General features: G+C 40.3%; 1 protein-coding gene across 1 annotated transcript in view; it reads right to left on the bottom strand.

Moving 5' to 3' along the window:
* The window catches only part of LOC144091535 (plexin domain-containing protein 2-like), a 37,332-nt gene that overhangs the window by 3,002 nt on the left and 19,776 nt on the right, over positions 1–14,554 (bottom strand). The window contains exons 3-12 of the mRNA XM_077623951.1: positions 13,520–13,666; positions 12,335–12,404; positions 8,114–8,236; positions 5,924–6,042; positions 5,587–5,686; positions 4,391–4,486; positions 4,224–4,305; positions 2,243–2,303; positions 1,679–1,817; positions 688–726 (exon numbers count right to left, since the gene is read on the bottom strand). Coding sequence (XP_077480077.1) covers positions 688–726; positions 1,679–1,817; positions 2,243–2,303; positions 4,224–4,305; positions 4,391–4,486; positions 5,587–5,686; positions 5,924–6,042; positions 8,114–8,236; positions 12,335–12,404; positions 13,520–13,666 — 976 coding nt within the window. The remainder of the gene's footprint in view (positions 1–687; positions 727–1,678; positions 1,818–2,242; positions 2,304–4,223; positions 4,306–4,390; positions 4,487–5,586; positions 5,687–5,923; positions 6,043–8,113; positions 8,237–12,334; positions 12,405–13,519; positions 13,667–14,554) is intronic.

The following is a 14,554-nucleotide window of genomic DNA, read 5'->3' on the forward strand; positions in this document are numbered from 1 at the left end:
GCTGATAAAGAAGTAAATCGTATGGAATATTTCCACGTTAATTATCAGCAGTGGTTCCCATTGAGAGGATTTGACCTCTGCCAAGATTAATTCCAAACAATGGGAATTGGATCCTCTCTTTCATGATTACAAATCAACATGTTGGCGTGGAATAGTGAAGCTCTGTGACTAATTTGGGAGTGCATGCTATTTCCTGGGATTCATATACACAAGCCTCATACGTTTCGTTCGTGCTTGTAAAGCCTCGGAGATGTCCTCTTTAAATTTTCACAGAATAATTCTGGCCTCACGCGAGTCTCTGGTGGCCTTGGGCCCGAAGACACTGTAAATGCTGGCGGACTGAAATGAATCCAATAAAAGCCGTGCGCCGTTGTGTTATGTTTTAAAGATGAGCCTGATTCAAATGTGGCCGATACGATGCCAAGAAAAACTCAAAGTGAGGATTCCAAAGGTCACAACTAAAGCGTATTGCTTCTGATTAGCTGGCAAAACTTCACCAAAGTATTTAAAAAATAAAAAAAATCAGTATACTTTATTTGCTTAACCAGTTTTTTTTAAATCGGTATACTTTATTTGACTGTGTATTGTAGCTAAACCCTATATTGTTGTATTTGGAGACTGTTGTTGTGATAGAGTACTCAAGTATATTTATTGTTCTTTAAGACTTGATTGACATGAAGCACGTACCTTGATTTTCTCTGAGATGCAGTGCAATCTTGGTATCATCTGCGAGGGCAAAAACAAATCAGTCAGACAAGATAATCAATATTTCTCTCTGTAGTTTGTTTTTGCGGCTGCTAACCAAATTAATTGCCACCCCAAGGTCTTCCGCTTTTCAACTGCTAATTTTTCAACACTTGATTAAAAATGTATTCTTCGACTATAATGGTCTAACATCTATAATTCAGGGAATTGGAGCCGAATGTGGGGTTAAGTATACGTGTGAAGTATGGAAATGTGGTGTGTGACCCATTTCTTCACACAGGCAGTTAGACACACTTAAAGATTCACGATATGCAAATGACTCACTAGTAGACACGTTTCACTGAACAAATGAATGCGAGAGGATCTTTCATGTTAATTTCCAGACACGCTTTGGTGTGTCTGAAATTAGAAAATGAGATGAGCTAATGTAAACGAGCAGCTCAATTATATCGCGTGTGACCAAAAGAAAAGCCACAATGGACAAAATAAAAAGCTTCTGTTCATTTAAAAAAGTACCTACAATATTCTTAATAATAACCTTGGTGCAAGCATTTAATTTTGCTCTTCTGATGTATTGAGTACAAAAAGTACAGTATATTTTCTTCCTCTCTCTATCCTGACATGATCACAAACTTTGAAGGACACCTTGTCCGTTTTACTATCATCAGCAAAAGAATTTGTCTTTCACACTGGATTTGCATGAGAGAGAACATCCAGAGTTTAGTTTCCCGCTGGGGTGGTCACACTTTACGATGCAATATCAAAGCGTGACCCTCACCATCTTTTAATCCAAAACCTCTCTCAGAGGGGCAAAGATGAGTTTTAAGACGAAGAGACAAGCGTCATGAGTAGATCATACTCGAGAATAGGGGTTTAAATGGGTCTTTTTTTTAACCACAATAATTTGCTGTTACTTTTTGCGTGAAAGATCAGTAGCAATAAACGGAATAGAACTAAGTAGAATAAGGTCTACCTTCAGTTGGGGCACTGGTGGGTGGAATTGAGGTGGAGGGCTGGGCTTCTTTGCTTCCGGGTGTCATCTTGGTGCCAACAGATGTGATGGAAGGGTAGAGGTATGTTGTGTCAATCATGTCGCACATCTTGTCTTTTGTCTGGAAAAAGAAGTTTTGAGTACTGCTCTGATCTGGTCAGGTTAGAATTTGAGTATCTGAATAGTGTTCCTGAATACCTCAGTATTGTTCCTGATTGACTGACTATTAAACCTTTATTTTATTAGATAAGTATTGTTTTACTATTCGGGTCTGGTTTATTCATAAATGCTAAATAATGTCTTGAATACCTGCAGCTTCTTCTTGACTTACTTTTAGTATTGTTCCTGCCTGAGTTGCTATTTTTCACTACCTCAGGTTTGTTGCCAAATACCTGAATCTTGACCATGTGACTATTATTTCTGCTCCTTCTGGCTAACCAAATATGATGTTTGGAAAATCAACATTGGTCCTTTTCTACTCAAGTATTGAGCTTGGATCATTCGGTATTTTCCCCCTCTTTCCAAGTATTTATCATATTCTCTGACCTCATCTGGACAGCTGTTGTCCACCCAGTCCTGCCGATGGCGGTCAAATCCACTGGAACATCTGCGTGAAGAGAACAAGCAATCAGTGAATTGCCTCTCGATCAATTCATTGCTTGACAAGACTGAGACCCATTCAGTGGAGTTGAAAATGATCCGGAATCTTTTTCTCTTTCTTCAAACAATTCTCTATTTCCTAACCGATTTCTTTCCACTACTCTCCTTCTGGGACCGGACATCAGGCCATGGGGGTTTGGATCAAGATGGTCCCGGGTGGATTGCTTGACTTTGACTTCAAAACCCGTTCAAAAAACAGACTGTATTTGAAGCGGCAGCTTCAAATCCTCCAGTGGTTGAAATATAATTCCCCCTTTTGCGAACCCCGCTACCCTTGTCATACACCTAGACAATGTGCAATAGAATTTTAGCATAGTTTTGTCAAGTTTAATATTTCTTGTCGCCATGTTACCACTCTAATCATGCAGCTTCTTTGATCTGAGCTCAATTCCGAACATAATCAACCTTGATGAAGTCAGTCAGGCCTGACAGTCTGCACGTAATCCCCCACTTTTCCCCTGACTGCGAGATTGCATGTAATAGAGTACGGGAGGAGTGGTGTGAATAGCCTTTTGATACGTCTGAATGGCACCACCAAAAAATCAGTTGCCGACAGTCATTCCAATATCAATAACTCATCTGGGATGGGAGTCTGCTGATGTTCGGTTGTAGATCAGTAATAGTGAAGAAAGCTCCGAGCAAATGTGCTGCAGTCATTATAGATGGCAATAATAGGCAACGATGAAAGGGGTCTTTAGGTAAAAATGTCTGCGGTTTGTTTTTTCCATCTTGAATTGTCATCCTTGTTCTTCCAAGATTGTCACAATTCAGACTCACTATTTTGCGTGAAATCTCGTCGTGGCTTATACAGACGAATGCCCTTCCTAACCTCAACCCTCTCAACTCACCCAGATGCGTTAAAAATGCCTTTTTGAAAAGTCAATATTTCTTTATCCGTTCATTCGTGAGGCGTCACAGCTGCGTTTTATCCGGATGTGCCCCCCGCTTGTTGGCCAGCACTGAAGAACCACATCACTTAAAGGCATCTGGCCTATTTTTGTGTGTCTGTGTGAAGCCACTCCAGCTTTGGCTGCACGGGTTGTATGCCTTTTATCCGTTCAGGTCAATCTCATAAAAATGTCATCAGCTCGCATTAACCGCACAGCCCGAGGAGGCGGGCTACGCTTATTAATTAGCGTAGCCTGCAAAAGAATCAGGGATACGGATACACAGAGGCATGGCTAGTCAAGACGTGGTTTAAATACATTTGATAAGCTAATTAAAATGTGGCTTAATGAGACTGCAGCTTCAGGCGAACAGCAACCCTCCCCAAATTATCATTTTTACGGATGTATTTTTTTGCACGGAAACAACTCTATTTAAAAAGCGAAGCCTGAGGTGAACTGTTAAAAAAATAAGAGGCCGGTGGGAGCTGGTCACATAATCAAGTATAAAATAAAAGATTAATATTTCATGCGGAAGGCATTCAAAGTGCATGAGACAGACGGAAACATTTTGCTGCACAGCCACTATCAATTGACTCTAAACTGTTTCTCAGCTGCTCCACTTTATTGTTTTCTTCTTCAACGGGAACTTTTTCCGCCACGGCAAAACAAAACTCTCCCGTTTCAGCTGCCAGGAAACACCTACGCCTCTTAAGCGGTTGTAATATTGACTTAGGTTCGAGTGTTGTAGCCGGGAAAAATGTGCCAACGAATAAACGCTGTCACAAATGTGCCAATGAATAAATGCTGTCGCTTGGCGGAGGTAATTATGTGCTCACCACTTCATGCCGCCTTATGAAAGCAGGTCAATGTTAAGATAGTATTTGTACATGTGGCTCTTTGGCTGCTAATTGAACTTGCAGCCATATTGGTGATCTGCCAAAATGCAAACTTAAAAACCTAAGATTTTTAGCTCTACCAACCTGTTAAGTCGATGGCACCAACTGCAGTTGAAGTTAACCTGAGAGGAGATGCAAGTCGCACAGGTGGTGAACTGGAGACAAGCTGGGTGGAGGAAACAGGCTTATAAAATCAGCACATGGACTGTTGATACATTCTCCAGACTCGATGTTCTAGAAATGTTTCTTACTCGGCAACGGTGTAAATTCCACGGCGGAAGAATTGCTGATCCTTGTCTTGGTCAACTCCACGCGGTGGTACTCATAAATGGTTCGCCGTCTTACATCTGCATTTAGGAGAAAGATGAGGCAGTTAGTGAGAGAGGAAAAGGGGGACAGAAAAATGGGACAAAAACCCCTAAGAAAGAGGCCAAGAGAACATGTAGCTAAATGAGGACAAAGGGGGAGACCCACTTTTTGCTGGCAATGTTCAGCCGCATGGATCTGAGGCTGTTGATGAGGATTCGCACTAACAGTGTCATGGAGTAGGAATGCATTTTTTTTGCCTGTCTTGCATGTTTGCTTTTGGAAGAATAGGAGATGGATGGAAATGATCTTTTGCTGCTTTTGGAGGAGTCTTTTAGTGGATCGGTCCTATTGACTTTAAAGGTAGAACCATTTAAAAAAAGGCCAAACAGGCAGAAATGCATCACTTTTTAAGGCTGCGTGCGAGTAGAGGAATTCAGAAAGCGTACCAGACGGAGGACACAAAGTGAGTGTACAGGTGGTCCTCTGTTTATGGCCGGATTGTTTCCACCGTGGAACAGATTGGGTGAAGCGGTTAGAGCTAGTGCATAGTGTAAATATTGTCAAACATCTTGTTCTGTTTCTGGAAAGACCCGAATTTTGTTTAACTACATTGGGGCATATTTGTTAATTCTAAACAATTTACATTAAGTTAAGAATTGTACTTTAATGTCAATGCCTAATTGAATGTGTTTGCAATGAATTACACATTCATACAAATGCATTTTCTCCCATTTGCCTAAATGGTGACCAATGTAGAATGTGAAAAAAGGTTGTCTTTGATTTGAAGTGTGGAAGCTTAAAGCAAATAGCAACAACTCAAAGAACTGACACTTTTAAAGCCACACATTCATATTGCTTCAGCATTTTGTAATAGAACCTGAAAGAGACTGATTCTCACCTTTCTTTATAAAACAAAACATCACATCGACAGATCTGCTAACATTCATATATTCCCCCTTATGCACTTTTCACGGCTTTAAACAAATCGGCTGTGACGTGCAATCATTTTCCGTGGTTGTTAAAAAGGATTCTGGCTCAAAATATCTTCCCACAAGACCAAAGTGATGCCGGTTCCGAGATAAAAAGAAAATTCGCATGGTGTGAAAATATGACACTGCGATTGCAGCTGAAGACTCACTGGGAATCTGTTGAATTTTGTGAACCACCACAAAAGCATCCGAGAGGCCAACCTTCACGGGGTGATTGACCGGACTGATCTGTGACAGTTCCACGGGAATCTGAAAAGCAAATATAGTAGCAGGACTGAGCAGGCGGGGGGCTTTTTCTACGCTCTGGATGAGCCATAATGTATTTTTTTTCGGTCTACGTCCATTGTGGTGTTAGTTTTTGTAATGACTGATCGAGAAAGTTGTGACTACTGTTCATAACGTGGCAGTGAATAGACGCTAGACAAAAGCGCCAGCTTTGATGCGGGTATTTGGACGGATGCAGTTTTAGTCCACAACGGGAAGTACCTCTTTGTAAGCAAAGATAATGCGTCCAGTGTCATGCAACGTGGCCTGGAAGGTGAAGCTGCCCAGGTTGTAGTTGTCTTGTAGATGGACGTGGTCCCACTGCACCACCAAAGCGGTACCTGTCAGGGGTGAATAACGCACACGTTTGAAATGCAGTTTTCCCTTGGGTATAATGCTGCAAGTCTGAGCTGAATGACTTTAAAAAATAAAATGAAAGATGATAGGAAAACGCAGCACCGGCGCAATAAAAACAGCGACAATGTGGGAGAGAGAATCAAGGCACGGCAGTTATCATGATGGATTATGTACCTTTGGCAAGTTTGAAATCAGGCTGAATGACGCTTGGATGAATAAGTTTTCTAATGTCGCCATTGAAAAATGCTAGGAGGACAACATTTTGGAAAGAAAATTATTATATGATTATTATCACTGATTCAATATACGATGCTCAAACCCTAGTTCAGTTTTTGACACAAAATACTAAACGAAATGTACCTTATTTTTCAGATTAGAAATCACAACAGTCACTAGTTGAACAATTAGATGACTGATGGAGAAACAAACTAGCGTACATTAACAACTAAGCAAATTAAACAAACACAGACTCATTTAACCCACCTGAAAACTAAAAAAACATGACCAAACAAATGTACAAATTAACACGCAAAAGATTAAAGATATACTCATACATATAAGTGACTTGCTGTAATTTAGCCAATAATATGGCAATTAGTAAAAGGCTCACGAGGAATTTAGGAGGACCCCTCAGGCATTTTATTTAATGCCACATTGTTAACGGTGCATTCTGGACAACCAATTGATGTGACAGCCATTCCCCTGCAAGGAGTGAGTGTCAAGCATTGGCGGGTCTCTCATCAATTTTTAAAGCCAGAGCGCTTCTATCTCAAGTAAAAGCAAGCTTTCTGCTGACAGTTCTAGAGAGCGGCGGGACAGGAAAGCCGGTAATGATTTACATGTGCAGAACGGGGGAGGCTGTGAGCCTTGAAGGACGAGGTCAAGATGGGATAAAACTGGGCTCCGATGTGGCGCCGCCTGTTTGCACCTCAGCGACGAGGAAGAGGTCTGTCAACGACTCGACCTGATCCAGCTCCTTTCGTATTTTTTTTGGAGGGGTGGGGGGGGGGTGCTTCACGCGTTGGCCTTGTTTCTATTTCCACTTACTCGCTCAGCAGGCTGCGCGCAAGCTCCAAACAAACAAAAGCGTATCCACAAACTACAAATTGCACCACCGCAACCTCATTTTAGTTAAATTATCCATGGCTAGGGATTTAGTGTTCAAATGACATCAGCGTACTAAGCAGACACAAATCCCCTCTCACGTTCCCCTAATTCAGGATTCTTTTACAAATCACGGCAGTGTCTTTGTGTAGCTCGAGTTTGATCAAACCAGCAAATGCTCGGTAGACAACCGCACACACCACAAAATCTATTATATTCTGAGTAATTTACACACAGGGAGTTGGAGAAGTTAGAAAAAAAATATGAACACATCTAACTTAACCTCTAGAAAAACAAACTTGCTATCTCAAACAAATGAGCAAATTAACTTACCAATTACAAATGATTAATTACGCAACATTCCATACTTGTACATAAAAGAAACATTAAAAACCAAACTTGCTTGCTCAAATGCCGTATTTTTCGGAGTATAAGTCACACCCGCCAAAGAATGCACAATGTAAAAGGAATACAAAACTGTGGCCAGAGTAATTGCAATTTAGTAAGGGTATTATACACAATCATAAATTTCCACTTAGTGGATATCCTTGAAATTTGAAATTTATCGTGAGTCCGAAACCACAACAAAATGCTTACATTTAATTCTTACTCCGGTCCCCCACTACCAAAAAGTACTCCTTGGGCTTCAATTTTGCACATTCACATCAACGGTCTCTTTCTAAGAGACCGTAAACCTCTTCAATATTGGCCACACGCTGGGAATTGATTAGCTCCGTTCTAGTCGGGCGAACACCGCTTCAGAAGGTCGCGGAGACCGACTCGGGATGATATGACGCCGACTTTGATGGATAACCATCCTCCTGACAGCATTCATTCAGCGTGGAGCGACAATTTATGGTAGCATCAAAGAGGTTTAGAGAGTTTCACACCGTATTATAAAGAAGATCTATCATTTAAAACTCTATGAGCAGGCAGCACAACTATTGTTACCATTGTCAAAGTAGATGACCGTCGAGTTTCTGGACACGCTCGGGTCAAAGTTAGCCATGAGGGGGGCGATGTACTGCGTGGCTGTTAGCATCCGGTGTACCACATCGCCAGTGTAGATGAACCCTGAGGGAGATCAAAAACAATGAAATGATGACAGTTATCTTTTCAGATGTTCAGTTCTTAACTGGCTGACGCTAATAAACAGACAAAAAACCCAGATGAAAACTGCTTTAATGAGCCGAGTCAGGAAAGATCAATTTTGTTCAGTTGCGTTTTATTTCTTCACTTTTAAAAAATTCCTTTATTCCAAAAGGAGACGTCATCCCAAATTAGAAATACAAAAACAAACTGTTTATGTTTCACTAGTTTGTTCTGTCACGTCAGGACAAATAGCCAAAAATGTTACTCATTGTTCTCCAAAGTCAAAGCAGATGTTTGCACATGTGTTTTGCAGAAGTCTGAAAATATTTATTTTGAAAATTTTAAATTCCAAGATCAAACTTAACGATCGTTCAAACCAGTTTAGGCTGCCTGCAGCTTTTTATGTTTCTGTCTTGAGGTAGATTGACGTCAAAAAAGGTCCAAAATATAAATGTATGACCGGTATATAACCATGCCTGCACATTACTGTCTTTTTATCACTATTTGGTAGGGGAATATCATTTAAACCAAAGCTAGAGACCCTTATTTGATGGCATTTCAGGAGGCCTATAAACACACATCTATCACCGCAATAAGAGGGAGCAGAACTTGCAGTGAGGGGAATCAATCTTCCTCTGAAGTGTTCCCTGCAAAGTAGACCCCATATTGAGCAGAGTCAGCACGGGGTAGAGACTGATAGGGTGCTGAAAACCATACAGCTTTATTTGATGGTGTCAAACTCTAACGACTGTCTCAAACTTCTAGCCCCAAATCGTGTATTTAATATTTCTGCAAATCACACAAACGAACGACGACAAACGCGGCTTCTGGAAAAGAAATCCACCCGCTAAATGCAAATGAAAGAAGACGGGCAGATCGTTCAAGCGCTTCTATCCAACCAGAGTCGCATAAATCAAGGAAGAATTGCAATAGCTGCACATTTGAGCAACCGTTTTTCTGTTTTTATCGCCAGGATTCAGTTAAGAACCTCAGCAGTAATCTCAACTATGCGCTGTTAAGAAAGTCAAAAGAGTTTAGCCAAGTGCCACTCGCAGGATTCATTTCCATTCACTTCAATCCAATGTTAGCCCAAATATAGTGCCTCCACAATATAAATAACTCAAAACTATAAATTGCTTAGATTCCTCAGTCATACAAACTGTGTCCATGGGATTTATTTCAATATATCCATCCATTATTGAAACACAAATATAATAATTGCAAGAAGTTACTGTAGACCAAAGTATAGTACAAAATCGGTTTATTTATTTCTATTTTCTGTCATTAACGCTGTTTTGAAGTGCATTGTTGTTTTCGTATTAACAACATTTCTTGGTTTTAACACTAGACACTGAATGGATTAAACTCCTAAATCAAGGCACCGCTATCTACTTTTAAAGCTATTTTTATTTGTTGGCTTGCCGTGAGATTGTTTTAATAGAAAATATATGCCTTGTCTGGAAAGAACCGACGGAACGACTTTTTTTTTTAACCCTTCTCAGTTAATAGGGGTGTAACCAGCCCTTAAGTGTGGATGTGTTTATATAGAGTGTCTAGGGCGATTGAGGAGTTGGAAGTTAGAAGACATGAGGCAAGGCAGCGCAGCAATTTTCCACTCTTGAGTCTTGACGGTGAAAACCACAACCGCCCAGCCAGCTATTATCATATCAAAGACGTTCAAATTCGACACTTGGCCAAATATTCCAGAGATGCTCCGTTACATCTCAGTAGAATAAACAATAAAATAACATCTATCTGGGGTGGTTGCGGAGCTGATAAGAACGAATTCAGGAGGACAAAATGGAAAGTCAGAACCATTTAGCATTTATTATTAGTAGTATATTTAGAGCAAGGGTGTCAGACTCGGGTTGATTCGCGGGCCGCGTTAACGTCAATTCGATTTCATATGGGCCGGACCATTTTAGATATAATATTTAGATTTGTTTAAATAAATTGATTAAAAGAACTGGATTAAAAGCCCTGAATATTCAGTTTTTTATAGAGCTAAAACAATGTTTATTTTAGCTTTTTAATATATTTTTTAGATTTCACACAATGATTTTTAAACTAAAAACACAGAAAAAATGATTTAAAAATTACAATTATTGATTTAAAAGGGGGGAAATCAGGAAATTTAATATACATCTATACTCTTCATTTTAATTTGATCCTAAAACAGAAAGTCGGCACTCATGATTTACTTTCCCGGGCCACACAAAATGATGCGGTGGGCCAGATTTGGACCCTGGGCCGCCACTTTGACACCTGTGATTTAGAAGATTAATGTAGAAATAGTATTAAGACAAGGCCGCCTGGTGCTGTAGTGGTGCATTCGCTTCAAGTAAGAACTAGACACATTATTCGAAGAAAATAAAGAAAATTTACCCTTTCATACTAAGTCTCTAATCCTAATACTTTTATCAATGTAGTTTGTAGAATGTAGTGAGGATGCAGTAATGAGTGGTTATTTAAATGCTGCTGTGATTTTATGGATGTCTACAAGGTGATGAGGTCTTTCGGGCTCTAAAATGGTGGATTATTATTAATATTATGATCCGCTAAATGCTGTCCATCAGTTACGGATGTGAGCACATGTCCTTTGAGAAGAACTTAATGGACCGACTTTATGGCTTTTCTATCAATTCGTAATGAAAGACAGCCTGAGTAAACAAAAACTCTTGCAATCGTTCTCCGGCGGCCCCGAGCAAATGCGCTCGACTCGGAATATCAAGCTCTTAATGAAACGGGCAGTGCAGCAGAGAGGAAAAGAAAAATCTTTTTTTAAAGTCTTTCAACTGAAGAGGCAGTCGAGTGAACTCGCCAATACCCTCTCAATGTTTTTTTTTTTGGTTGTTTTTGGTGGACATTCCAGAAACAGCAGAACTCAAGAGAGCATGTTTAAATAACTCTCCCCTTGTTCTAGCTCGTATCTACCTCTGTATATCCAATGACTATTTGGTGAGGACCCCACAATTTGCGAAGAAATATATACAGTTTAAAACCTTTAGAGATGTTGCTGTAGCTTTTGGCCGGCTTGTTGTAAGTGTAGCTACTTTGTGTCATCAGATGTGAAGCGAAAAATGTTGGATCCGCAGTAAAAGCTATATCCAGAGTCCTTGTCCACTAACCCTTGTACTATTGGAGGAAAAAAAAGTACAGCTGTCCCCAATTTCAACTCTCTGAAGCTTTGGACCAGACAACAGATGTTCAAGATGTAGATAAAAGCTCGAGTTTACGAAAAGTCATTTAAAATTGAGTCTAGCTATGTCCGGAATTAGAGTTGCAGACATTGTGATCACAAAATGCCAGAGTGCACGTCCTATGTTAACTTCATCGACAAAATTCAAACAAAAGTGTTTCCATCAGGTTACAAAGTGCGTTGACGTTATCGGTGTGCCAGTTTCGATTGAATGCGGCAGAGTTTTGTCAGGAACGTAAGGTGGTGCCTTCTCTCCAGATGGCTTACATATGTCCTATTGTAAAACCGATAAAGACACGTTGGGAGAAAACAACATGCTATTTTCCAAAGTCTGTCTCATTGAAAAAAAAGTTCATATGGTGGCTGTGTAGACCTTTATACTTCGACACACATACACACCCGTTTTCTGATACCGCCGCCGCCTAATCAATGACTATGGAACCACTTGGCGGACCCCTCTTGTTTCCAGTCCAAACCCAGCGCCTGCTTTTCTCTCCAGTTCAGTTTAGTACGCAGGGGGAGGAGAAAGGATTTGTTTTTAACAACCGTTCCCACCGAGGTGAGAACTGCAAATGGTCATGTGTCTTTTAGAACTCCAAATCTTTTAAGATTCACTTAGCAACCTGTCAGAAATGCCTTGGCTGTTGGATCTTTTCCATTGCTTAGGGTTGCGACGTTGCCTTACCGCAGCCGCACAATAATGGCACACACGCATACATAACGCTGTACATTTCACAAATGCCTCGACAGTTTCTGAATCCCGACCGCATTCCCTTGCCAAACCACAGCACAGTAAAATGTGTCTGCGCACAGCCTGTTAGCATCGACAGTATATCCAATAACAACATTTATTAGTGAACTACTGACTTTTGTTGACTTACCGCCAGTTGCCACGGTGATCTCGCGCAGAAAATGTCCATAGAAAGGGAAATCAAAGGACAGATTGACTCTCTGTAAGGGATGAAACAGACAAACTGGTTAAATAGAGTCAAACTAAATTTGTCTGACTGTATTGTCTGATAGTTTTTTTGTATGATTATGAATCTATTTGAATTACCGGCCCGAAATACTGTTTACGATGAGCTTAACTGCCACTTCTAGTCAAGTCCGTATTATTATAACATATTAATCATGAGTTTTATTTACTTCTGCTGAGTCATGAAGATATGTTGATGCTTGTGAAGTTAATGAAGTACAACTTTATGTGATTTGTCAGTGTGTAAACCAAGCCGTAAAGGATACTTCGTTTCATTTGAAATGCAAATAGGCACTCGATTGGAATTGGACCTGGAAAGTCAGCCCAAGAAACTTAATTTGAAAAGCTGCGGGATAGAAGCACGTGTAGTTTCACTTCATCTCAGGGTCAGGCCAGACGCACTTATCGATTTTCTTCCGGGACAAAAGGCAAAGTCAGACCCCACTTGGCTCCAGGGAAGAGAATCAGCTTCATGCCAAAACCCATTGCACCAATGCAAGGCTCAATCCATCACCAGTTGAAGGGAAACAAGTGGAATACAGAACTTGTTTCAGAATAGGCTACTGCTATATATTATCGGAGAATATTGGATTTGTCTTTAGATGTGATAAAGCAACACAGGGCTCTGCTGCGAATAATATCTTTTGTGACAAAATCCGATCTAATGGAAACTGTAGTTTTGCCTTTGTGTTAAGTCCACACGCCGACTCGTGTGCGACTGCAGTTTCCAACAATATTTTACCAGGGTAATTTGATATTAGCTTTCAACCACAAACACCAAATTGCATTAATGACGACTTCTTTCATTTCGTCAACCAATCATGGTTTAACTGCAGGGCACACATGGAAAGTAGAGCTGAAACTAATTATTCTTTCCAGCAATTGGTGAATTTCTTACTTTGTTGACTAATTGAGACTTTTCCCAAAGCCTAAATGTCCTCAGGCTGCCTTTTTCTCCAGTCCATGACTCCAACATTTCTGTCAGAATCTGGATTATATAAAAACTAAACATTCAAGCGGAGGAAAGTCAATTAACGCGTGACTCGTTTACGAAACAAATCTTTCTTTGGGTCGTTGTGTGGGGATTTACCGCTGCTTGTCGGTGAGTGTTGGACAGAATCCCATGAATCTTCACTTTCTCCTTGTCCATCTGCTCGATGTTTACCCACAAGTCCTTGGTCATCGGATCTGATGGGCTGTACGTTTTGGATGTGTAGTAGTTGTGGTCCGTGTCTTCCTGCATTGGAGAAGAAACAACAAGAGATGGCAATTTTGCTTGTGTATCCAACATCAATAGGCGATGTGGAATATACAGTGTCATGTAATTTCTTGCATTTTCTTTCTTTGGAATTTGTGCAGCAAGTGATTCCATCCACCTCTCTTGGCAGAGCGCCACTCATAGTAGAAACTTGTGTTTTATGGACAGTCTGGTTTCTTATTCAGCCCACACGTATGAAGTAACCTAAAACTGTCCACAATTTAACCTTGTCTTTCTAGTTGAAGCCTGTATGTAATCAAAAAAATTGTTTTCAATGGCTTGTTTCCAATTGACGGTGCCGCTGAAGTGCCTGTTGACCCATCCAGCTTGAAATTAAGTTTGGAAAATGTGTCTGAGGGAGTGGTTCTTCTATGCAACAAATTTCCGACTTCGGATATCATAATTAAAAGCGATCACCAGGTCATCTCTGACTTCCAATATTGCGCATCAGACCATCTCCAAAAACATCATCTGCTTGTCATCTGAATGCTTGAACTAACTTGGTGCCCCGAGGAGGTTTTTTTGATTGTCTGAGTGAGCGCTGATGAAAGCGATCTGGTCTTGTTGTTTTTAATTAGATCACATGAAAGGAACATTCATTTGGAACAGATAGATTTCTCACTTCAAGATTGTATGCCTACGCTAATTTTGTGTAGAGGCCTGTAACATTATTCTCTAAAGGGAAGATAATTCACACACTTTGCTTTTGGTTTTAATTAATTCTTGACTACTGGCATTTTGTCAAACTACGGAAGTGCGGTATCTCTCTGAACAAACATCATCCAGATATATAGTATGCTGTAGTAGTATTTCCGATTAATTAGACCTCATTTAAAAAGTCCCTGAAACAGCAACTTTAGAACAAAG

This window comes from Stigmatopora argus, chromosome 17 (assembly GCF_051989625.1).
Source record: "Stigmatopora argus isolate UIUO_Sarg chromosome 17, RoL_Sarg_1.0, whole genome shotgun sequence".
Taxonomy (NCBI): domain Eukaryota; kingdom Metazoa; phylum Chordata; class Actinopteri; order Syngnathiformes; family Syngnathidae; genus Stigmatopora; species Stigmatopora argus.